The 24620-nt window shown below is 44.8% G+C and overlaps 1 protein-coding gene across 1 annotated transcript in view; it reads right to left on the minus strand.

Moving 5' to 3' along the window:
- Positions 1-24620, minus strand: part of LOC144770330 (myosin-1-like) — a 266975-nt gene that overhangs the window by 74485 nt on the left and 167870 nt on the right. The window contains exons 20-21 of the mRNA XM_078654762.1: positions 15572-15708; positions 14356-14611 (exon numbers count right to left, since the gene is read on the minus strand). Of these exons, the coding sequence (XP_078510888.1) occupies positions 14356-14611; positions 15572-15708 (393 nt within the window). The remainder of the gene's footprint in view (positions 1-14355; positions 14612-15571; positions 15709-24620) is intronic.

Raw genomic sequence — 24620 nt, forward strand, 5'->3', positions numbered from 1 at the left:
GTACTTTTTACCCATGCCTTTACAACGTGGTCTGAACCATGATTGAGTCTTTACAATGTGTTCCCTAATAATGACTTGTTTTAGGGAAAGCGTTGAGTTGGACTAGTATAATTTATCATTCCAACTCCAGTCTGTGAATGAATGAATGAAAGAATAGGTTTATTTGCATAAGCTAACTAAAACCAATGCAGTACAAATTAAAAAAGAAGAACGTTTTCTTGTAGATTAAAAAAAGTTGCTAAAATATGGTTCTTGAGAGCCAGCAATTGTCTCAGGTCTTGTTTTCAAATTTGTGTTTCACTGTTGCACTGTGGCCCCTCCCGTGGGAAATTATCGCCACCCAGAATGTTCAGGGCTCCAGGGCTGCTTTTAATGCCCTACCTCTCGTTTTGAGATATTTCTTGTGTAAAGTGCTAATACATTGCTAATTCATGACCTGGTAAGCCAGATTTGTGTCTAATCACGTACAACTGGTGTGAGTCATTTGGTGACACATCCCTGTGGACTCCTTGTTTCGTTTGTCCTGTGGCTGCGACCAGTAAGATGTGAGGGAGCTTTAGGCTCAATTGATCTTTCGTAGGCTTGGTCCGTTCTCTTTCGAGGACCTTAGTTTGAAGTAATCCGGGATCAGCGTTTGAACTGTTCTTGGGCAAGGTGCAGTTGCAGGGTGGGGATAGATGGCTTTCCTGATTGTTTGATGAGAATCATTGTGCCACTTATTTGCCATTTTTTAACTTATGTTTGTGTAGAGTTTTGTAATGTATTTTTCTTTGGTAATGTGTTATGCAGGATTTTAGTTTTGTCATTTCGCCGTTATTTTATTTCATGTGAATTGAAAACTGCAATATGTCATTGATGTTTCTATTTTTAAACCATTAATAAAATACCCAGTTTTATAGTAAGTTGTAGCCAATTGTCCTTTTATATTGTGTTCTGCTCAAAGTATCGGTTGCCTAGGCTGTTTTTTGTCAATTGCTCTCTTTTCCCTGACCTAGGAACTATAGTATCTATGTTTTCAGGGGGTCCTTGTTAAATATACGCCATTTCCTGATTGTTTGTACAAATCTTCCACAGCAGGCCAAAATGTTGGGTTCTCTTTGTGTAAAGCATATAGCAGAAGCCTTGAGGCAGCTGTTTGCTTTTTCACTTAGGCATAATTGTCTAAGAAGGATCCTCCTTTTGGATGCTAGGGCCGGCCAGCAGCACAAGAGGTGTAGCCAAGACTCTCGCTTATAGTTGCACAGACGGCATGCCCCTCCTGTGCTTTGGCTTGCCCATGCTTGGCTAAAGTCTGTAATTGGCAATGGCAGCAGACGCATGTACATGATCTCTCTTCTGACTTTGGGGTTCAGCAGGGCGGCAAGGTAAGCCTTCTATTTGTTTACCATATATGAGTCATTCAGCGGGATAAGGAAAGCTGAGGTTGAGTGGCTTGGTGACAGAGGGCAGAAGGAGCGATTATGTTATCCGTTGTGGCGGCTCTTCCACGAAAGCCAGTTTGAAAGAAGGGGAGCAGCTCAGTATCTTCGGCCCAGGTTTCCAGTTTTTCAAAAAGGATATGGGCGTATGATTTAGTTTCCAATTCTAATAGTGCTATTAGGCGATAGTTCCTAGGGTTTAGATGGGCTCCACTTTTGGGCATGATATTATTAGACATGTAATTTCCCTTGGTTGGAACGGTGCTTGTAAATCTTCTGTATCCGATGAGACAGAAGCCGTGGTAACTGTGTGTTGATGGGCCAAAACTGGCTTCTCACATGGTTCTCCCATGCTGCTGCCGGACTGCATTTGATCTCGGAGGTCCAAAGGATTTTAAGGAGTTCGCGTATTGCCAGAATCTAACTAGGGATTATCTTTTGAGCATGAAAAAGATCTTGTGCCATTTCTTCTCTTGTTGGGCATGTTTCAAGGCCCAAACGTTTTTTTTGTGAGCCTTCATTGCTTCTTTTACTGCCAGAAGATTCCCAGGTGTTGCTTTTCATTTGAGATGGCAGGTTTTCTTCCTCAGATTCCTTCGCGTGAGTGTAATGCACCGTAATGTCAGCGGTTTGTTTGGGAAACTTGTTAAGCGTTGAATCCTCTTTACAGGGCCACTTTGATCCTGGCGTAACAGTCCCCCCTCTCTGGTCTTATGGAAGGAGACTCCCAACTCTGGTCCACTGGTACCAATGTGTTAGAAGGAAGTTCCCCGCGTGGTCCTGGTGACAGATTCTCAGGTCATCAAACCAGTTGGAGACCTGGGGCGAGTGGAACGGGTGCCACTTGATTCTTTTGACCAGGGACATAAGTTTGTCTCCCATCGAATGGCCACGGTCTTGGTCTGGATCTGGTAATTTAAATCTAAGCCTGCAACCAGAGGGTTGTGATCACTGTCTGTGCGATTTACAATGTCGGAACTCTGTACATGGTTGATTAAGCCACTTGACATGAAGATATAATCAATTTTCGAGATGTTCTTAAATGTGGGGTGAGTGACCAATGGAGTCCAGTCTGCTGATTTCTGATCAAATGTGGTAAGTAAGTTGTTGAATTGCTTTTGTTTGTTATTCCTCTGGGCGGGGTTGTGACAAAGGCTCAAGTGTTTGGTGTTGAAGTACCCTACCAGCACCATTTTGCGTGTGGGATAGGTTTCAATAATTGTCTTGATGTGCGAGCACAGGGCCCCCATAGTACGTGCTTTTGATACTTTATGTGATTTTAAACAGCAGTTTATAAGAATGAAGGGGAAGAACTACTGCCCACTTTTCAGGCCTTCGATGGATAATGCTTGTATGTTCTTCTGGTATTGCGTGGGTAAAGAGATTGTTGCTTTAACTGTTTGTTTCAGATAGATAATGAGGCTCCCCCGAGGGCCGCCCAAATAGACTTGTTTGCGTTGCCGGTTGGAAGACTTCGGAGAACTCATAGATTGCTGTGGGGGTCAGTGCTCACGTCTCCTGCAGGCAAATAATGTTGTACCTGTTTAAAAATTCACTCCCCTGATTGGAGCGTAGTGTTGAGGCGTGCGGTCCACGTTCCAGGAGAGGATGGAGAGACAATCTTTTGAAGCCAAATTCCAGGTCTGGGTGGAGAAGTTGATCTCTGTTAGTCAAGCCTAGCCTAGCCTAGCTGCGCCTAAGCCACGCCTCGACAGACCAAGCCCAACGATCGACGATCAGGAGCCGAAGTCGGAGCAGGAGAGCAGGAGTGCGAACGGGACCGCGAGACCAACCGGGGTAAGACCACGACCGAGGACCGAGGTCTACTACGGACGCGGCAGCGCGGTGCTCAAGATACCCCCCTCAGCCTCGAGAACGCGCGGTGCCCGCGGAGCAAGGCGAGGAGGGGAGCGGTGGGCGGTGCAAGCCGGAGGGCTTGCTGGCTGGACTATATGAGGGACGGGTGACGGGAATCAGCCCGCAGGAGACTGGCAGCCCAGGGCGGCCCCGAGCAGAGACCCGTGCAGGTGCAAAAAGAAGTTTAAATATCTGACGAAACACCAGTGAACACCCGAGGAACTCCGGCCCCTGGGGGGGGCGGGGCACGGATACTACGGACTGGGCAGTTAGCAAAAGTATAGTCCAGCAGTGTCAGAGGAGGAGCTACTTCAGCACAAATTTTGGCGGCCCCTGATGGAACAAGGGGCCAAGAAGAGCTAGGAAGGGCACCTATCTTTCTAGCAGAAGAAGTCTAAGTACAGCGGAGCAGCTGGAGAATAAATACGACAGAGAACACGACAGAGACCTTCAAGCGTGGCAAGGCAAGCAGGCTGAAGGCAATAGGCGAAATAGAGGTAAGTGAAAAATATTTCTGCTGAAATAAGTAATAAAAATTACAGTAATTAACAAGAGACCCCACCCGCAGCAGTATAACAGCACTAGGCTAAAACCAAGAAAATGGCACCCAAAAGAGGTCCAAAATTACGTTCTGTGGAGGATCCTGGGAGGAGTAAATCATTCGAGGGCTCAAAATCCCTGGAAGAGAGCCAGGAAAGCCATGTATCCTCTATGGATAATAGCAAGGGAAAACGCAAGAAAAGGAAAGTTAAAAGGGCAACGAAGAACGCCCAGAAGGCGAAAAGAGGCTGTACGCAAACGACGATGAAACAGAAAGAGTGTATGGCCGAGTCAAAATCCATAAAGGAGTTTGTAGGGAAACACTATAAACCAGTTAATCCAGTGACAACATCAGATATTGACGGAGAAATAGTGGAAATTGATGAAGAGATGGGCGAAAACACAGGCATGACAGCAGGAAATGAAAGACGGCCTGATAAGGGAGGTCCTCAAGATGAAGAGAATTTCGAAACAGAGGAAGAAGGGTCTAATCCCAAGGCCATAAACCTGACTCTGCAGAGCCAAAACCACCTGATCTCTGCGCCCCGACTGTCATCTTCGCCTAAAATGTTCACATTGGTGTCACCAGTGAACGAAGGGCAAAGGGGAAATGAAGGACAGAACCAAAGTTATGTCTGGGGAGGCGCGCCCGATCAATTCCTGCAACACCCTACAATGCAAAAATCACCTCTACTCCAAGAGAGTATAAGGACTGGCCTCCAGATAAATACAGTCAGAAACAAAACACAGGATTCGGTGATATCTGAAACCCCTACATCTTCATTGATAGACCTAATCTTGCTACTCAAGAAGGCACTTCAAGGAATCCTGGAAGTAACACTCTCGAACAACGGAGTGATGAAAGCACAGAAACAGCATCTAAAGAAAATAGAAGAAGAACTAGGGGAGATAAAGAGCCAAATGCCAAATAGATTCAGATCAACCGACTTGGCCCCACCCGTTGAGGAAAGTGCCTTGAGAGTACTCGAAGAAGAAAGTATGATAACCCCTGAAAGTTCCCCTCACCCTTCAGAACAAACGGCAAAGGATGCCGTAGAGATTTCAGACAATGTTTACATCTCAAAAAGACCTATGCTGATAAAAAGGCGAGGGGGATATGTAGCCCTGGGGGCCAGGGACAGGGCAGTAAAACTCAGGAAACCGAAACCGGCAGGAAGGAGAAAAGGGAAGAAATTAACGGTGGAGGGGGTGCAGTCAGATTTAAATGCCGCAGCGTCGACTTTTATAACATGTAATTATACGCAGGGAGAGGTAAAACCATCAAAGACCTCGAGAGAACTAAGGAACAAGCTGACATGCAAGGAGGTAACTGAGAACTCCCACCCTTCCCGTAATACAAAGCAGAAAGTCCGGATAACGGCGGATCAGACCATCAAGCAAAGGTCAGTAAGACCTCAAGCTCAAGAAACACCCGGCGTGGGAAAGAAAGGATGGCAGGCAGGGAGAATAACTGCCAGCCAACAGGTCCATGAAACAAAGTTGAACCTACATGAGAAAGACAATAATAAATGGCTATTTATGGACCGGGTACCAGCCGGAAAGAATCAAAAAATGGCAAGAAAATCAAGCCCCTTGAATAGGGCACTGATCCTGAGCGCTTTTGCAAAATGTGGTAGTTTGAGGGGGCTAAGTACAAAAGACCTGCAGCATGTAGGCTTTGTAGAGAATAGGAACGGAAAGGAAATAACAAAAGTCACCCTTTACTCAGACCTGGTAAAAAGGGCAATCCAAAAAGCCTCAAACGAGATAAATCGTCAAGGAATAAAGATGATTCCCGAGTATGAAATAAAAATAACCCCTAGAGACAATTCTTTCCTAAAACAGCATGCCGGGCTACAGAAGAGACAAGTGATCCTCGGCAGAGAAACAGAAGGCGACTGGGGCGGCCTGAATGTTAGGATAGAAAACTCAGGGAATGAATCCTCATGGGACAATTGGTCCTTACAGAGTAATCCTATGGAAGAATCCAACGACGATAATACGCAGGATACGGAAGAAGAGGGTGGGTTGAATGACGTAGAATAGGAGGGGGGGGTCGCAAGAACTAGGTCTCTTAACCTGGAACGTGAATGGGCTAGGCAATGAGAAAAAACAGGAATATATAAAGGAATAAAATAGACATTGCCTGCCTCCAAGAGACCTGGCTATGCGACGAAACCCCAACCTTTGAAGGATACTTACAGTTACACCATCCCGCCATAAAGAAGAACTACGTCCGGCCCTCGGGGGGCCTGTTGACATTGATATCAACAAAAATAATGAGGGGAGTCAAACTGTTGAAAACAAAATGTAAATGGGCTCAATTAAGTAGAATAGAACTTATAACGGGGATTCGAACTGTAAAATGTTGATTTTAATGAATGTATATATGCAGTGGGATAATGTGGAGGAGTACAGAAGGGAGATGAGTTGTTTTAAAGAGGAAGTAGACAGCACCTTAGAAAAATACCCCACAGATATAATAATATTAGCGGGGGATTTCAACCATAAATTGAACCCAAAAAAGGCAGACTTGTGGAACAAGGAACAGTTAGAGGTGTACGGAATAAACCCGGCTAGGTTTCCAAAGGGGGAGATCTCGAAACAAGACTCAGAACTAGTACATGCACTAGGAGGCAGGGGCTTTCATTGTGTAAATGGGAGAATAGAGACAGATTCCCCAGCAGGAAAGACGTTTAATCTTGGGGAACAGAACTGCCCTATCGACTATATATTCTTACAAGCCTGGAACTTCCCCCAGATCAGGGATTTTAGGATAGAACAAAAAGAGGTGAGCGATCACAAACTTCTCCACCTAACATTAGCAGGGGGTAGGAAATCGCAGAGAGATACTGTGATTAACCAGGAGGTCGAGTACCCCAAAAGGGTGACGACACGACCAACAGACGAATATATGGAAAAATTGAAGGCCATGCAAATAAAAACGGCTCCTGAAAATTTTGAGAATAAAAACTTGGAATGGTTTATAGGGAAATTAGAAGAAGTGGTACACTGTCTAAGAATACACTTAAATAGGGAGAAACCCACAAGAATAAAACAGACAAATAGAGGGAAAGGGTGCTCTGTGGCATGTCAATCAAAGAAAAAAGAGATTCGTGCAGTACAAAGAAAGCAAAAAAAGAATTTCACACAAGAGAGACAGGAGCAGTTAAGTAAGCTGAATAAAGAATTCAAAGCAATGGTAATGAATGCCAAAAGGATACACAAAGAGAAATGCTGGTTAGATTTGTTAGAAGCCATAGAGGATAAAAACCTAAGGCAATTTTGGAAATTAGTAAAGGCAGCAGCCGGAACTGCAGATGGGGAATTAAACTGTGTGGTGAGTGAGGCCGCATGGGAGGAGTACATAAGGGAACTGTACGGGGCGAGAACACACAGAGAGGGTGTGGAGGCTAAAACTTGGCAAGAAATTTCAGAAGATCTATTTGCCAAATTCAACGAAGAACAAGTAGAACTCACAATAAAAGAACTAAAGCTAACTCGTGCAGCAGGCCCAGACAATCTCCCCGCAGTAATACTGAAGTCGGAGGTTAATTGGTGGGCAAGATTGCTTGCTAAGATGTTCCATGTAGTACTAAAAGAAGGCGTAATGCCACCTACCTGGAAGGGTGCTATAATTAGACCAATCCATAAGAAAGGGAGCAAAGAGGCGCCTCAAAATTACCGGCTGATTAACCTCCTAGACATAGGAGAGAAAGTATTTTCTAAAAATGTACTTAAACAATTGAACGAATGGGTTGAAGAATTCCAAATAGTACCCACAGAACAAGGTGGTTTTAGAGCGGGCCACTCCACTATAGACCATGGCTTCGCGCTATGGGCTATGGCTAAGAAGTCGACGGAACAAAACGGCAAGCTATGCTGCTGTTTCGTCGACTTTAGAGCAGCCTTTGATTCAGTAGATCGGGCCTGTCTGTGGGATACCCTAAAGAGGCTAAAGATTCCTAAAGATCTCTTCATAATAATAAAGGAACTACATAGAGAAAATTGGGGGCAAGTTATCAAGGATACCATGGGGGCCCTGACCCCAAAAATACCCATTGCCAACGGATTAAGACAGGGCTGTGTATTGGCCCCCCAGCTTTTTTCTATCTTTCTGTCGATCTCCCGGCATACCTTGAGGTAGAGGGCAGTGCTAGCCCTAAAATGGATGGGAACAAGATATCCTGTCTATTGTATGCGGACGATCTGGTAATAGTGGACCAGACAGAGAGAGGTCTCCAAAGAAAACTTAATGACTTTAATATATATTGTACTAGCAAATTTTTAACTATCAATCTCGATAAAACTAAAACCTTATGCTTCGGGAAAAAAATAAGCAGGTTTAGTTGGTATATTGGAGATCTCAAACTGGAGACAGTAAATGAGTACCGATACTTGGGTATATGGTTCGATAGGGCTTTAAACTGGAATACCCACCTGGAAACCCAAAAAGCAAAGGCAATCGCGTCCATAAGTGGTCTAAAAAGGTTTAATGGGGACTATGGAGAGATGTCACATCGTCCATTGATAAGAGCCTTTGAGGCAATGATCCCCTCCCAAGTCCTGTACGGAGCCGAGATCCTTTATTTGAGCGGTAAGGGATCCTGGGACCAGATAGAGGGGAAATGCTTAAAAAGGCTCCTATCACTGCCCCAATCTTCTATGATACATGCCATAAGAACAGAAATAGGCACAAAGTCCTGGGTGATACAAACTCAGATGGCTGTAGTCAGATTTTGGAAGAGACTGGAAGACCCTGATAGGCAAAAAGTAGCACACTGGTGCCGTAATGAAATCCAGAAAAGCGAGTTAAAATGGGCTAAGGCTAGTAGGGTAAAATTGATAGGAATTTGCAAAGAATTGAAGATCGAGGTAGACCAGGTAACATACCAAGTCCTCAGCACCAAAGGAGAGCTGAAGCAAAGGGGGAAAGAAGTTTCTAAATTGAGAGATATAGAGTACTTAGCAAAGAAAAAATCTGTAGCACATATGCTAAATGCTTGATCAAACGAAAATTGGTTCCCCTATCTGGACATTTTACCAAACCGTGGGTACAGGCAAGAGATCCTTAGGTTACGGATCGGGATTAACCCATGGTTAGTAAACAGAGACCTCAAAACAAAAATGTTAGATCAGGAAGGCCTCTGTAGGTGTGAGCTGGGAACCAAAGGAGACCTGCTACATATCTTGCTAGATTGTTGACACTTTTAGAGCAGAGAAAACTGTGGCTGCGGCCTGTATTTTTAAAACATGATATAAAAACAAGGGCACAGGCAGCCAGCCTCTTAACAGAAATCCCCTCTATTGATATTGTAATAGCCCTGGGGAAATTTATAAAAGGGGCCCTGAGAGCACTGATAACTCAAGAATAATATGTAATACTGTAGTACAGCGTGGCTGAAGGAAAGTGCCTGCAGGGGTAAGAAAACAAAAAAGTTTTTTTTACATGTAAATATAGGTTTTAAGAAATGTAATTTTTAGTCGAATTTTGTATTTTTGATAATGGGCTGAGATCATTTTTAACAGGATAACTTTTTAAAAAAGTTTTATGAAATTATTGTGCGTACTCCTTCCAGTATTATGTTCATTGCATTGTTTAAAGACTATGGTCATAATAAACATATATTTGACTTGACTTGACTTGAGGTCTGGGTGGGTAAGGTGATCGGCCTGGCTGGGGGTTCCCATGGGCTTGGGGTCATACTGGGGCTTTTTTCCCCTAGGATTTGGGTGCAGGAATATCCCCTTGTGGTTCTGGGCTACAGCTTGCCATCTGATGATCTGCTCCTTTTCACCACAGAGGACTGTTAAGGGGTTGGTAGTCAGCGATGAGCTTACTAACCAGTCATGGGTTGTGCCCCAAGCTCCCTTCAGTGTGCATCGTCTCAGGGGGGATCTATGGTCCTCAATTAAGATGTGTGGATATTTCTGTGGGCGGGTGGGCACTAGTTTTTTGCCCCATTAGTCAAAGGTTGAGGCCTCAATTAGTATGGCATCAGTTGTTGCTGTTAAGTCCCATTGTGTGGTGGTAGATTCGAGGGCCCTTGTACCAGGGATGGAGGCAAATTTTACTGAGTGTAGTTCCGCTGTGGTTAGGTGTGACAGCGACAGTATGTGATGAAGTAGTTTTAGCAGGTTCCCTCCATTCAGAATGTCTGCAGGGCCACTGGAAGGGTAGTGAAGGATAAATATTAGTCCAGCCTAGATATTTTCTGCCCTGTTATTTGCCAATCTCTGTTGGGACGGGGGTGAGAGGATTCTCTGGGTTGAAGTTTTTGAAGTGCACGGCTCACGTTTTTGGCCAGACCACCCTTGTTTGTGGAGCAGGGGACTGCAATTTCTTGTGGGATCTTGAGTATTTTCTGGATTGAGGCAGGCTGGGACTTCATGTGAGGTCCTGGAGTGGTTGTTGTCCCTCGTGGATTCGGCCATGGTGATCATTTGAGTTCCCCGGGGCAGTTCGATTTGAATAATCGTCTGCGATTTGCAAACAGACGCTGGAGGCTGAACAGGGTTGGTGGCAACCTCATTTGAAGGGGCAGGTGCGTCGCTTCTAGACGGGAGGCCAGAAATTGTTGTTAGGCCTGCGCTTTGCTCCCGTCTTGAGAGGGAGCGTGTGCACTCATTGGTTGAAAAGTTTCCTGAGCCGGCCCTGTAAGAGAATTTTCTGCCATGCATCCAGGCGAGGCTGGTATTAAGGGTTAAGACAATGGTGTGTCGCGTGGCATGCCGTGAGCTAAGTCGTTGTTGTTTGGTGATCTTTGCTGGGTCTGAGTGACTCCTGGTGTGGGAGGCGGTTCCTTTCCCTGGTTGCCGACCATTGTTTCCTTTTCGTCTTAGTTGATAAGGTTAGATCTGATGCCTGGTTTGAATCTCTTGTTAAAGATTGTAAAGAAATTGACCAGCTTTTCTTGATCTTTGGTAGTGTTTTGTCTTAGGCCTAGGCCAGGGCTTATGGTATCTTTTTTGTAGGTGCTGCTTTTTGGAGAGTTTTTTCACTTTCGTTTTTGCTCTTCTGGAAAGAGGAGGCACCCCTGCAAAAGGAGCTTTAGAAACTTGCTGGGGACTGAGGGCAGGTTCTTCAGAATAATGGGCAATGAAGGCTAGCTGAGTGGAGTTCGCGGATGGCTATAAGTTGGTAGGAACATTTAAGTTTTCCGTGGAGCGGATATCTGTAGCCGGGCGAGAATCTGTCAGCTGAAGTGCTGCTGAGGGTCTAGTCGTAACCATTTCCTTTTCTTTTTGGTTACTTGTTGGTGAATTGTTATTCTTAATGTTGTCTAGTAAGGCCCATAAGATTTCCGGAAGTGAAATCAGTTTGTCCATTAATTGGGTGCACAAGCAACATTGGCCTGCTTACGTCTGGTCAAGTTTGAATTCTAATGAGTTTAGCCTGTTCCCTATGCTCACTAAGCTTGTTGCTATCGATTATATGAGGTCAATCTGGAGCTCCAATTTTTGTGACTGCCACAGTAGGGATTTGGCTATTGTGTCTCGTTTATGAAAGGAGGAGAGAGCCCCCTGAATAGCGGCTGACGGACTAGACTGGGAGGCTTGTACGTAGCTCTCGTCGAGCTGTTGAGGTATTTTGTGAAGCTCGCTGTTTGTGACTTGTGTGCTCGCTGACAATGGCTTTGAACTAGGGACACTTCCATTTGTGCATCTATTTTGGTTTCTAGAGTGGTTAAGAATTCCTGTGGTAGGGGCCCCTGGGCAAGATCTAGTGTGTTTCAAAAACTTTGCTCCCCTTTTGAGAAATGAGCCCCGGGGGACGCTGCTGGGCTTACTTGACTGATAGCATCCTGAGCTGGGTGGCTTTTGTAGATTTGCGCTGTTGTAATAATGCAATTAGTTTTCCCCACAGACCTGTGTAGGTCGCGGCTCTGATAGAAAGTTTGGTGAGAGCTTGATCGCCTTAGGGCTCCCTCCACGAGTTGGAACGGCTCTGGGCTCAGTGAAACTGACCCACGTAAAGATTGGGAGCGCCTGGTCACAAAATGTTTGCGCTTCACATGGTTTCCGGGTAAAGTAGATTTGGTATTGGTGTTAGGGTTAGGGATTGTTGGGGTATGATTCTTTGGAAGTAGCTTTGAATTTTGTCCCTTGGGAGGGAGCACCGGGGTAATTCTGATGTATCTGGTGGTGCTTCCTTACATGGGTGCTTATACTGTAAGTTGTCAATTCCTGTTGTCTGTTCCATTGTGGGATGGCGCTGTAGCTGGGTATGGCTAGTGTCTAAAAATTCTGGTAGTGGGCTGTCCTGCCCCCCCCCGGCCCTATGGCTGTGTCCATAATTTTGCACATGTATTCTGTTTGTCTTTTTTGGGGGACGCTTTTGCCCTGGCTTCTCTTTTTGACCATGTTTAGTCTTTATCCCTCATGCTTAGTAGTAAACCCTTTTTTAATGTATTTATTATTGTCCTTTGTTGCCCTTTATTGCTCCGGGAAGCTGTGTAATCTGTGGGGTCAGCCTGAGCTTTTGAGGTACTCTGCATTGCCGATCCAGTGCTGGTGTTGCATGTGTTCCTGGCGTTATGCTGAGCAGAAGTTGTGATTAGGCGCGCTCTCGCGCTCTGAGAGTCAGTCCTTGACTTGACTTGACTGGGTGTAGAAACTCGTGAGACAACATTGTATCAGTCGGAGTGGGCCCAACCTGGACCACAGGGAGGGTAGCCTCGGCTCCCTGTGCCTCCCCTCCTTGACAGGCTGCCTCTGAAGCTGGCTGCTTGGCTTGGCTGGCTGCTTGGCGGTGAGGGTCTGATAACACTCTGTCACTCTGATAACAAGAGTGACATAGGTGGCAAGGGGGTAACAAGAGCTAGCAGGGGTAGCTGTGGCCATAGGCATAGGAGATATTGCGGGGGGAGTTGGGCTACGTGGGGCACTACAGGTGGATGCAGGCTGCACCCGGAACTAACCGGGCTGCCTCGGCACCCACCAGTCTGCAGCGGCCGCACTCGCCTCTGCTGAAAATGCACTTACTGGGAACCGTGCTGAGATCCGAGCCACAACTCGCCTGTTTTCTTAACCAAGCTCGTCCCAAATCACTGGAGGGCAGCAGGCAGAGAGTATGGTAAGTTCGGCTGCAGCCCTCCGCATCTCTGCTCCCAGCTGCGGCCCCGCCCTCATCCTTGCGTTACAGCGTTACTGTGTTACAGTCTGTGCAACAGATGGGAAAGTGATGGATTTAAAGTCTGATATTAATCCAACAACGCTTCCCTTGAGGCAAGTCATTTTAATGACTTGCGGGGTAAAGGAATATGTTGTAAAGACGTATCTAATATTTGGATCACTTTGTTAAGGTACAGCACGGTTCAAACCAAGGTATAAAGGCTGTTTCCCACAATATTTCAGACTAAGGGCCTGCTTTAGAGTTTGGATTACAGAGTTTACTTTGCTGGGATGGAAGAGGACATTAGCTTTGTAATCCCAAGGGACCTCTACACAAGAAATTTAGAGTGGTCTGCTGGCCCACGGGCATCTCTCTACATAGACAGGGCCCACTAATATCGATGTTGCTGTCAATGAGGAAAACATTTGATGGATCGTTCCATCAGCTGTGATGGTGGGACATCAAACTTTTCAAAGATTTCTTGATTTTCAAAAACAAGAATTTGTTTTTGAAAAACAACAATAAAAGTAAACGAATGGCACCACACACTGGTGGTTTTCTCCTGGGGTGTGGAGATCATTTTATGTTCTTTCCTGCCCCTCACTGGCTGGTGTAACATCATTCCTCTGACAAACCTTACTCTGTCAGGCTTAAGATCCACCCATTTCTAAATAAGGCGGGAAGACTGCGGGTATGGCAGGCAGGGCATTGCGATGGAGTACCCTGCTTGTCAAACTCTGAATTAGGCCCTGTATATCCATTACAAAGTCCGCAGCATGGGTTTAAAGCAGCACAAAACAAGTTCTTTTTTGTTATTTTCCTACAATCGTGGAGGAAAAATATTTTTAATGTCCCACTTGCACAATGTTGAGGTAGGGAGAAGACTGTTACGTATCCTGTGGCTTTGCCTTTATGGGCACAGATTCACTGCGAGTCATTCTAGAACGGGCTCAATATAATCATTGATGTCAAGCAACTAGTATTATAATTAATCTACCCTAGTCAATGCTGATATCTGTATAGCAATGATTCCGGTATCTTTTTATTACATCTACATACTGGACACAAAAACTGTCACACAGCAGATCACAAATTGCATACAAAATCTTATAAATAATTAAGAAACTAATTTTTCTCAACCCTAACAATTTCTGTTCACTTTTCAAAATATGTAAATAATGCAGACTATAAATGTTCTCACCCCAAAATATTTCTGTTCTCTTTTCAGTTTCAGCAGCCTGGAAACAGTTTTTGTGTGCTAAAAACAGACTTTTTTATGTACTAAGTAATATCTACCCATTAACCCAGTACCTCTATCACTTTAAGAGTTGTTAAACATGCTTTACTGGATGATTTTTGATAAGTAAGATTGACGCAATCTGCTGGTAATAATCAATGATTAGATTGTTAAGGTATTTGACTTACAGAGTTCATTTGAAGGAGGAGGTCATTCTTCTCTTTCATCAGAGACACCATGGTTTCTTCTATTTCCTTCCGTCTCACTTCTGATTTGGCTAGCTCTTTCTGCACTTTCTCCAGCGCTTCTTTGAGGTTCTGTAGCTCCTTCTCTGTTTCTGCACTTTTCAGCAGAGGTTTGATCTTGAAGAACAGCTTCATCCACGGCCAGTGTTTCACATTCATGAACGAGCGCAAATTGTACTTAATGGTGACAATCGCGTCTCTATGAGAGAGGTTTGCATCCATTTAATGTGTGAGAAAGTTGACAAAGTGTTTGGTATGACAAATAGTTTTCTTTTTTTTGCCAGTGTTTAACTTTAAATCAAAACTAGACTAAATACTGCCAGGTAAAGTTTGAGAAGTGTGCCCTAATCTTAAAATATAGGCTGCCTTCATACTAACATATACATTTTCTAACATACAGAAAGTAATATTCAGTACTTGGCATACACATTAGCATTCCTCCTTCCTACTCATATTTGAGTATCTTATGTGATGCACATTTTCTGTTTAACCTCTCTATGATGTTACTTAGCATCATGCTGATACCAGCATTCATGAGCCATGACCACATACTGCCACAAGGACAGTGCCTGCATATCCTGAACAATGCCTCTTATGGAAAGATGAGACATTAGCCTTACACCTCAAAACATTTAATACAATCATCGATTTAACTGAAGTACCTCCTGTTAATTAAAGTCATGCCACTGACATGTTTTCTTGCCAGAACCACAAGACCCAATGTGGGTCAATATCATGGAGAGTCTCTGAAGGTTTATGAAATGTCCTTGTGCACACTAGGCAAAACCATCGGACAACAACATTGTTAGATCTAATATATATCTTATGTCAGGGAATGGGTAAATGGATAATGGGTTAGCAGAAAGACTGCAAAGCATCACTAAAAGATGACTGCATGATTTACTCAGCTGAATAACTGTACTGATCTTAAAGTCAATTTTAAAATGTATTAAAGGGGAGAAAATAAGTGGGAAAGGGTTGTGATGGGGTAACAAGAGGCTTTTATCATGAAGCAAATCTCTATAAAATGCATTTATTTTTTATGTTGATGCAAACTAATGTAGAACAACCTGTAGTTTTAACTTCATTGTCATACAGAGTAGCTGAACAAGTCGTGTTCATATTTTATCTCATCACTTGTTCCCAGTTTGAGACTTACCTTCTTTCTACCATCTTTTTGAACTCATCTCTCGCAAGGAAACCTCGGGCAAATGCCTGGGTATGAGTGATCAGTTGAGTCAGCCTTTCATCTCGCATTTCTTCAAGAAGGCCAAGAAGGCCAGCCTTAAAAAACACCTGAAAAAGAATCAGCCAACTTGAGCATTGTTCCCACTGATTATAAACATAGTTATGTGTATGTTTATTTGTACACTGCTAGTGCACAAAGACAGCAGTTGTATATAACAGCTACCTGTCTGGACACATTGAGAAACTAAACAATAGCACACAAAATAAAAGTAGTTGTCTGAGATCTACATTAGTGTAATATTTATTATTAGAGTTAAAAAGTGAACATTAATATGGTTATCGTGAGAGCCAACAACAGAGCTAGGCTTAGAATAGGTGTGCTTCGAGTCGACTTGAGAGGAGCATGAGGGAAGCGGTGTTGTGCATCACTGATGGAAGTTCATTCCAAATGGAGAGTGCCGGCACTGCAAATATTGTCTATTGATCTTGGTATTTCTAGAAGGATTTTGTCTGTGGAGGTAGTTGAAATAGTTGGAATTTCTTTATCATGGCTTTAAGGTATGTTGGGGCAGATCCTTTAGCGCATGTGTAAGAAATCTACAGTACCATGCATTTGATTCTTTCCGGTACTGGGAGTTAGTGAAGGCCTCTATAGTTTGCTGCCATAGGTTGCTGTCTTTTAGCAAAATATTAGACAGACCGCTTCATTTTGGGATTTTCCATCTTGTGATCTGCCAATGCAGTGGTTTGAAGATGGAGATGATGTTGTCTTGAAAAGTGAGGCTGAAAATTGAGCCAAGCTGCATGGTTCTGAGATCTTTAAAATCTTGTAAGATATAGTTAGAATGAATTGTAGTCAAACCAGTAGACCACTGCAAGAACCATAATTAATTTGCTAGGATGCATTCTTGATAACTGCATTTACTTGGAATGTGAAGGTAAGGTCTCTGTTCAACAGGACCCTTTGGGTACGAGACTTCTAGACTAGACTGGGTGAAGGTTGTGTCACTCACAGAGATTGCACTGATGAGACATATGTCTGACAAGAACGCCAGTGAAGGAACCAGAGTCTGTGGCAATGAGCTTATGGCATGTAGTGTGGTGGGAGAGTACGTGTGGATTGACTTAATCAATCCAAATCTGTGCCTCTATGTCCACATGGACCCTGCACCCTCTTGGCCCTCTTGGTGTGCTAGAGGCTGCTGTTGTCAAGGCTGCACTCTTAAAAGCAGCAAGGGGTGCCTGTGACCACACTTGTGGGAGAGATGCTGCCTCGTGTGCCACGTACGCTGACAGTGGAGTCCCTCGGCTCCCTGGGTCTGTGGTGCTGTGGTGCTGTGGTGCTGTTGGGTTGGGTTGTTGAGCTAGAGATGGAGCCATAGCTAGGAGTTTTGGTAGGGGACATAAACCCTGAAAGAACACAGAAGGAGTACTGAAGGAGCACTGAAGAGCTGAACGGAACAGACAGCAGCCTGGGACCTTCAAAAATATTTGGTGCCCCTACCGTCGTGGCCGTTTTGAAATAGGAAATGGATTTATATCTCTCTTTTTGCATTAAATCTTGACATAGTGAAGCAGTGAGCCAGAGTGATCTAGAGCTTTACTCACCTATTATCACATAATACCTTGCTCAAACATATGCTCCTCTACCTTAGAGTCACTGCAGCCACTAATGCACATACTACGGTATTGGCACATGGCTTCAGCTAGCCCTTGCTGAACATACATTGTTAAAAATATATTGTTTAATAGTGCATCATTTTTTTATCACTCTATCTTAGCCATAGCCTTAGATTTCTGTACCAGAGACATCTATAACAAGGTGCACTAAGTACGGCTGAACCCTGTGTCGTACCCGAGTGGACATGGCTAAAGTGCATCCCAGGCATTAGAGAGCCCCCTGGCTGAGCTACGTCTGTCTTTTTCACTTTGTCTTTCTTTTTTCTTTCTTTCTTGTTCTTTCTTTTCCTTTTTTTCTTGTTTTATTCCTTCTTTGCTTCTTTGCTTTTCATTTTTATTTCCCACCCTTCATACCCTCCACCACAAGAGAGCTATTGATGAACAAGGAGACAGTAGGTCTGTGGTTGAAGGGGGACCTCTAGCAAAGGAGGTGAGAACACCATTCAACATAATTACATATGACTGATGGCTTTAGAGTTGGCCAACCGAGGGGTGAGGCAGATCTGGTGCAGCCAGCAGGCGATTTGGGAGTCTGTGCATTGGGAGTGCCTCTACGAAAAGCATGAATAGAATAAGCGTACGGGACAGCAGCACTTGGAGTAAATACACCATGTCATAAATACGGAGTTAGAGGTTAACCCAGAGCCCTATTCTGAGACAGGTGGTGATCCATCAAAGGAGGATAGAATCAACCAATGAAGAGTATGCACATAACTAGAGCTAAGACAAGGGCTAAAATATAACTGTGAAGATCAACAAAGACAAAACAACTACATAATCTCTAGGTTTGAGGGTGAAGCTAGTAAATACCTCACAGTAAATACAAACACAAGAGGTAACTATTATGAATCATAAGAAAAATGTGGTGCTAAGCCCTGACTTGACTAGCATTGACATATCATGAATTGATGATGTGCATAAGGTTCTCCAGCTGCCTGTTAGGAAAAGGAAGAAAGTAAACTCAGTTTCAGCTATCACATCCCTGAACACAAAAAATCCTTGAGTGATCAAAACAATAACACATTATTTTGGTAATTATGTGAGGGAATCTGCTCCTAAACAATTTGACCGTTTTCATGAGCAGACCCTCCTACTTTCCCTTCTCCCAAAAACATTGAGCCGTTGATAGAAAGGGTCTCTCATGCAAGGATCAGTGAAAAGCCCTTTGTCATCTGCATTGTTAGACCTGGCATTGTTTGGAGTGATTCCCCCTGCCTTATTGCCTTCTAACCTCTTGTTTTGAATGTGTGCTCAACTCCAGTTTTGCTAGTTTTAGGACACAGGGCACCTTTTCACTGCTGACCAGTGCTAAAGTGCGGGTGCTCTGTGTCTAAAAGGTAATGGCATTTGGTTTCTCCATGATTGGCATGTTTGATTTACTAATAAGTCCTTACATAGTACAGGGCACTACATGTTCCCAGGGCCTGTAAATCAAATGCTACTAGTGGGCATGTAGCACTGATTGGCCACCCACATGAGTAGCCCTTCAAACCTGTCTCAGTCCTGCCACTGCAGAGCCTTTGAGTGCAATTTTAAACTGCCATGTCGACCTTTCAAGTTCACCTACATGCCAGGCTCAAACTTTCCCTTTTACTACGTAGAAGTCACCATTAAGGTAGGCCCTAGATAGCTCCATGGGCAAGGTGCAGTGTATTTAAAAGGTGCGACAAGTACTTTGAAGTTTTACATGTCCTGGTAGTAAAAAATTGCTAAATTTGTTTTTCATTATAGAGGAAGGCCGATCTCTCCGATTGCAGTTTGGTGTCTCTGGACTCACAATTTAAAAACACATCTTTTGATGAAGTTGGTTTTAAAATTGCAGACCTGAAAATGTCTCTTTTAGAAAGTTGGCATTTCTTACGTTAACCATTCTGTGCCTCTGCATGTCCCTAGAATACACGTCTAGGTTGGATGACAGCTGGGATTTGCGCATTCCCTCTAGACAGTCACACACACAAAGAGAGAGGTGTGCCCTGCATATCCTGATGGTCCATCACCAGGCTTGGGTCTTTCTGAGCTAGAGTGAGAGGGAGGTGCTGATACTTGCACCTGAATAGGGCTGTGCCTGTCCTCAAACAAAGAGTTCCATACCCCCAATAGTGCGTCAGGAGCAGGTTCTTGTTTAAAACAAATACCTTTCTTTGAAGTCTCTCTACATCAAAGGCTAAAATGGGTATAAGAACTGGACCTCTGACAACATATGCTCAGAACATTTTTGTACTGAGGACATTTTGCCAGGAAGAAGAGCTATTGTCCTGCCAGGAGGGACTGCCACTTTGCTGCTTGCTTTGCTGTGTTGGCCTGCTGCCTGCCGCTCCATGGATGGGAGTGAGAGGGTTGGACTTTACTATCTACATCCTGCATATCTATAGTCTCTTCAAGGGCTTGTTTGGGATTCCCTCCTGTTTCTGAAGTTCCAGGGATATCAAAAGATTCACCTGCATCTTGCTACCAGCACCTAGACCCCTCTGCCGGGAGTCCTACTTTGACAAGTGGTGCCAAATCAAGTCATGGGCCCTTAGAATGGAGTGTTCGGTGCTGCAACCAAATAAACCAATGCATCATCCCTGAAGTGCCCATTGGAGCTGGCACATTCCCTGTGAAATCGATGCATTGCCGCTGCCTGCATCAAAGCTGTGGACACAGCTTGACCTCGACTTTGCCGACTCATGCCCCTGAACCGCAGATGCTGTGTGAGTCTGGGACAATGCATTGCCAACGTCTGCAATGCCCTGTACCAACTCCGATGCATTCCTGACTCGGCGTGGCTTCTAACCGACACATCGCCTTCTCCCCAGCAGTTCAACGTCGACACACCTTGGAACCAACGCACATCGCTTTTGACATCGACATATCACCTTCGTATTTCAACACATTGTCCCCGAGCAACAACGTGTCCAAGGTACTGTCAGTGGGTCTGCGTGATTCCTGTATCCGTCCTGCGCTCCATTGCTATTGGACCGAACGTTTGGATTTGCCTCGGTCAAGCGCGACCAGATAGTCCCAGCTGGAGCTATTGACTTCTAAGAACTGCATTTTGATTTAATCTTGAAAAATTCATAACTTGACTTGTGTATGCTGAATTTATGTCATTTTGGTCTTGTTTTACTCAAATAAATATTGGTTATTTTCTAAACTAGTGTGGAGTACTTTGTGGTGTTTTCACTCCGTTACAGTGTGTGTGTGTGTATGTGTGTGTATAAATAATTTACACATCGCCTCTTTAGTTTAGTCTGACTGCTCTGTGCCAAGCTTAGCAGAGGGTTGCACACATAAACTTTTAGGGCCTCATTTACAAGATTTAGATGCATGGCAGTGCAGTAAGCCTTCCTACATCAAAATAAAAGGTCCGGAAAGCGCCATATCTACAAAATACAGTGCATTCCTGTCCTTCTCCCCTACTCCAGCGCACAAACAGCAGCTGTGTGTCAGCACAGACACCCTTGCATCATTTTGCAAGGGTGCCTGCCCTGAGGGGATGATTGTTTTTGGGTAGGAAGGGAAACCTTCTTGCACAAAAATAATAATTAAAGGCATTTTCATCTTTCTATGTGTGCTGCAGAATGCCTGTGCCCTGGATAACGGGGACTTCTTGATTGCAAATGCACATAGTCTGGCGGGAGGACTATCTGGAAATAGGGTGACCAACTGTCATTGGTGCAAATTCAGGACGGTGAGTGTAAAAATTCAGGACAATGGGTCAAAATTCAGGACACAAATTCAGGACAGGAGGTCAAAATTCAGGACAAAACTTCAGGACAATAGGTACGTTTTACAGACACATCAGAGGTCGCGCAATAATATATAAGTAAGCCCAGCCATTTCCAAACATATTCAACCATTTGCAAACCTATCCATCATGTATCCTTCCATCTATCATTTCACTCATCCATCCCTTCATCCATCCCCTCATTCATCCTTTCACTCATCCTCCATTATCCATCCATCCATCCACCCTTTCACCCTATCCATCTGTACACTTATCCATCTACTCTTCATCCCATCCATCCATTCACTCATTCATTCAGACATTTACCCTTTCACCAATCCAGCCATCCTTTCACTTACTAATCCTTCCACCCATCCACTCTTTTAGTCATCAATCCATCCTCCCTTTCTCTATCCATCGACCCTTTCACTTAGCCATCCTTCCTTCCATCCATCCACCCACCCATCCATCCATCTACTCATCCACTCATGAATCCATCCATTGACCCTATCACTCATCCATCATTTCACTCCTTCACACATCTATTCATCCTTTTGTCCATCTACCCTCCCTTTCACTCACTCATCCATCCTTACATCCACCCTTTCACTCATACGTCCATTCATTCACCCTTGCACTTATTAATCCATAAATCCATCCATCACTTCACTCATCCACCTACCCACCCATCATCCACCCAACCATCCACCCACCCACTCATCCATCCATCCTTTCACCCACCCACTCATCATCCATCCTTTTACCCACCCACTCATCATCCATCCTTTCACCCACCCACTCATCATCCATCCTTTCACCCACCCACTCATCATCCATCCATCCTTCCCCTCATCATCCATCCATCCTTCTACCCACGCACTCTCCATCCATCCATCCTTTCACCCACCCATCATCCATCCATCCATCCCCTCATCATCCATCCATCCTTCCCCTCATCATCCATCCATCCTTTTCCCTCATCATCCATCCATCCTTTTCCCTCATCATCCATCCATCCATCCATCCTTTCACCCACCCACTCTCCATCCATCCAACCTTTCACCCACCCATTATCCATCCATCCATCCATCCATCCGTACTTCCCCTCATCATACATCCATCCTTCCCCTCATCATCCATACATCCTTTTCCCTCATCATCCATCCTTTTCCCTCATCATCCATCCATCCATCCTTCTACCCACCCACTCATCAGCCATCCATCCATCATTCCCCTCATCATCCATCCATCCTTTCACCCACCCCCTCATCATCCATCCATTCCCTCATCATCCATCCATCCATCCTTTCACCCACCCCCTCATCATCCATCCATCCACCCTTCCCCTCATCATCCATTCATCCTTTCACCCATCCATCCATCCATCCTTCCCCTCCCTCCATCCCCTCATCCATCCATCCATCCCCTCATCCATCCATCCTTCCTCCCCCTCATCCATCCCCTCATCCATCCATCCTTCCCCTCATCCATCCATCCTTCCCCTCACCCATCCATCCATCCCATCCATTTATCCTTCCCCTCATCCATCCATCCTTCCCCTCCATCCATCCATCCGTCCATCCATCCATCCTTCTCCTCATCCATCATCCTTCCCCTCATCCATCATCCAGCTACCCTTCCACCCATACATCCAGCTATTTTACATTTTCTCTCCATCCTTCCCCTCACTCATCAATCCATCCACCCTCTCTCATTAGCCATTTATTCAATCTTTCATTCATCCATTCACCCTTTCACCCTTTCACTAATTCACCCATCCCTTCACTTACTTACTCGCCTACCTTTCCATATTAATTTTGAGAAGAGGCCCATCAAGAACTTCACCCTCGCTACAGGGGGCCGTTCCAGGACACGGACAGAAGCCACCCAGGGTGGAGACAGGATCCACCACAGGGGGGGGACAAGAGCCATCACAGGCGGGGGTGGACTGGAGCCACAACATAGGGGGACAGGAGCCATCACAGGCGGGGGGTGGACTGGAGCCACCACATGGGGGGGACAGGAGCCATCACTGAGGGGAGGGCAGGAGCCATCACAGGAGAGGGAACAGGATCCACCAGGGTGGGCACAGGGGTGGGCATGCAGTATTCTAGTATCATCTTGGGCACCTCGCCCCCTCCTACACAAGACAACGAGAAGACAGGCTCTCTGTCCAAAATGCCATCCCCCACTGTGATGTACAGTACTTACAGGAGATACTCCAAGAGAACTGATTGAACTGATTGTCCTCCATACTTTGTTAATCAGTGTGGGTGCGATTGTGCCATTTCTTTATTGTATTACATTATAGACTGCATGTTTGAAGAACCGAGGTTTGCTTACAATTTAGTGACAGTAATTAAGCTCGGTGAAGAGAACCTGGTGCTGCCTCGGTGTAATCAGGGGTGTAATCTGGCCGAGTCTAGGATGTTTGGGGCCCTGGGTAGAAATGGAATGTGTGAGCCCCCCTCTAAATAGCAGAGAAATGATGCATTCAGGGCTGTTTGCATGTGAATAGATGTCGCTGCTCCTGAACCTGCAGCCCCTCCCTCTCAGTCACCTTCAAGCACCTCTTAACAGGTCATCAAGGGCTGGAGGTGTGAGGGTTGCCTTCCCGCTGTGCCTCTCCAATGCTGCTGAGTATCTTAGGAGCTTTGGTGCAGCATCGGAGTGAAGAAGGGAGGTGGGTGCAAGCTGTGCCGGCTTTAGGGTGAGGCAACCGGTGCCCTGTTAAAATGACGGACAAATGGCGTCCGTTAAAGAATCCTTCACGGACAACAGACAGACGGCCGAAGTTACGGACTGTCCGTGAAATTTACGGACGGTTGGTCACCCTATCTGGAAATGAGGCATGTATGTGTCGTTATAAGGGTGCGTCTACATTTTAATGTTTTATATTGTGTGACATTATTTGCACCATCTCAATGTGTTTTTGAAAATAGACAAGTAATCATTTTGTTATTTCTGCGAAATAGTACTTACATCAGTACTATGCGTTTCTGCTTGTCTTCTATTCATATTGTTCAATATTTTGTAGAGAGTAGGAATATCAAGTCTATTCAGGACTGAGTCATTTTGCTATTTTTTATGTTTACGATTTTGAGATCTAAAGAACAAATGATTTACAAAATTAAGTTTACAAAGACCCTTTGTAACGCTGCATGCTGATCTATAAGTGATGAACACTGGTATACGAAATGTATATATGATTTTTTTTCTAAATTGTCGTCATTGTTATGGCTTAATGCTGACAACAATTTAAAACAAAATGATGCGGTGGCGTCTCCTCTGCTGAGAAGGGGAAGCATCGCCTCACTGCTTTGAAGCAGTGCAATAAAAAATAAATTGGTAATAACGGAAGGTATTATCGTTTTATTTTATGCATTCCCGTTGCCGCCAGGTTAGAGCAGGGCTGGGCACCTTGACCCAGAGGGAGGAGGAGTGGCTATTGCTGTACCTAAAGTGCATATGACTGTTTGGCCGGCCGTCTCCAGCCAGCCAAACAATCATGCGCACTTTGCATATTCCCCACTCAGGCTGCATTACAGCCTGGGTGGAGAACATGCCCAGACCCCCAGACCCTGTCTGAGCACCGAACCACAGAGCTCAGACCAATCACGATGCTACTGGC

This window comes from Lissotriton helveticus, chromosome 7 (genome assembly GCF_964261635.1).
Source record: "Lissotriton helveticus chromosome 7, aLisHel1.1, whole genome shotgun sequence".
NCBI classification, from domain to species: Eukaryota; Metazoa; Chordata; class Amphibia; order Caudata; family Salamandridae; genus Lissotriton; species Lissotriton helveticus.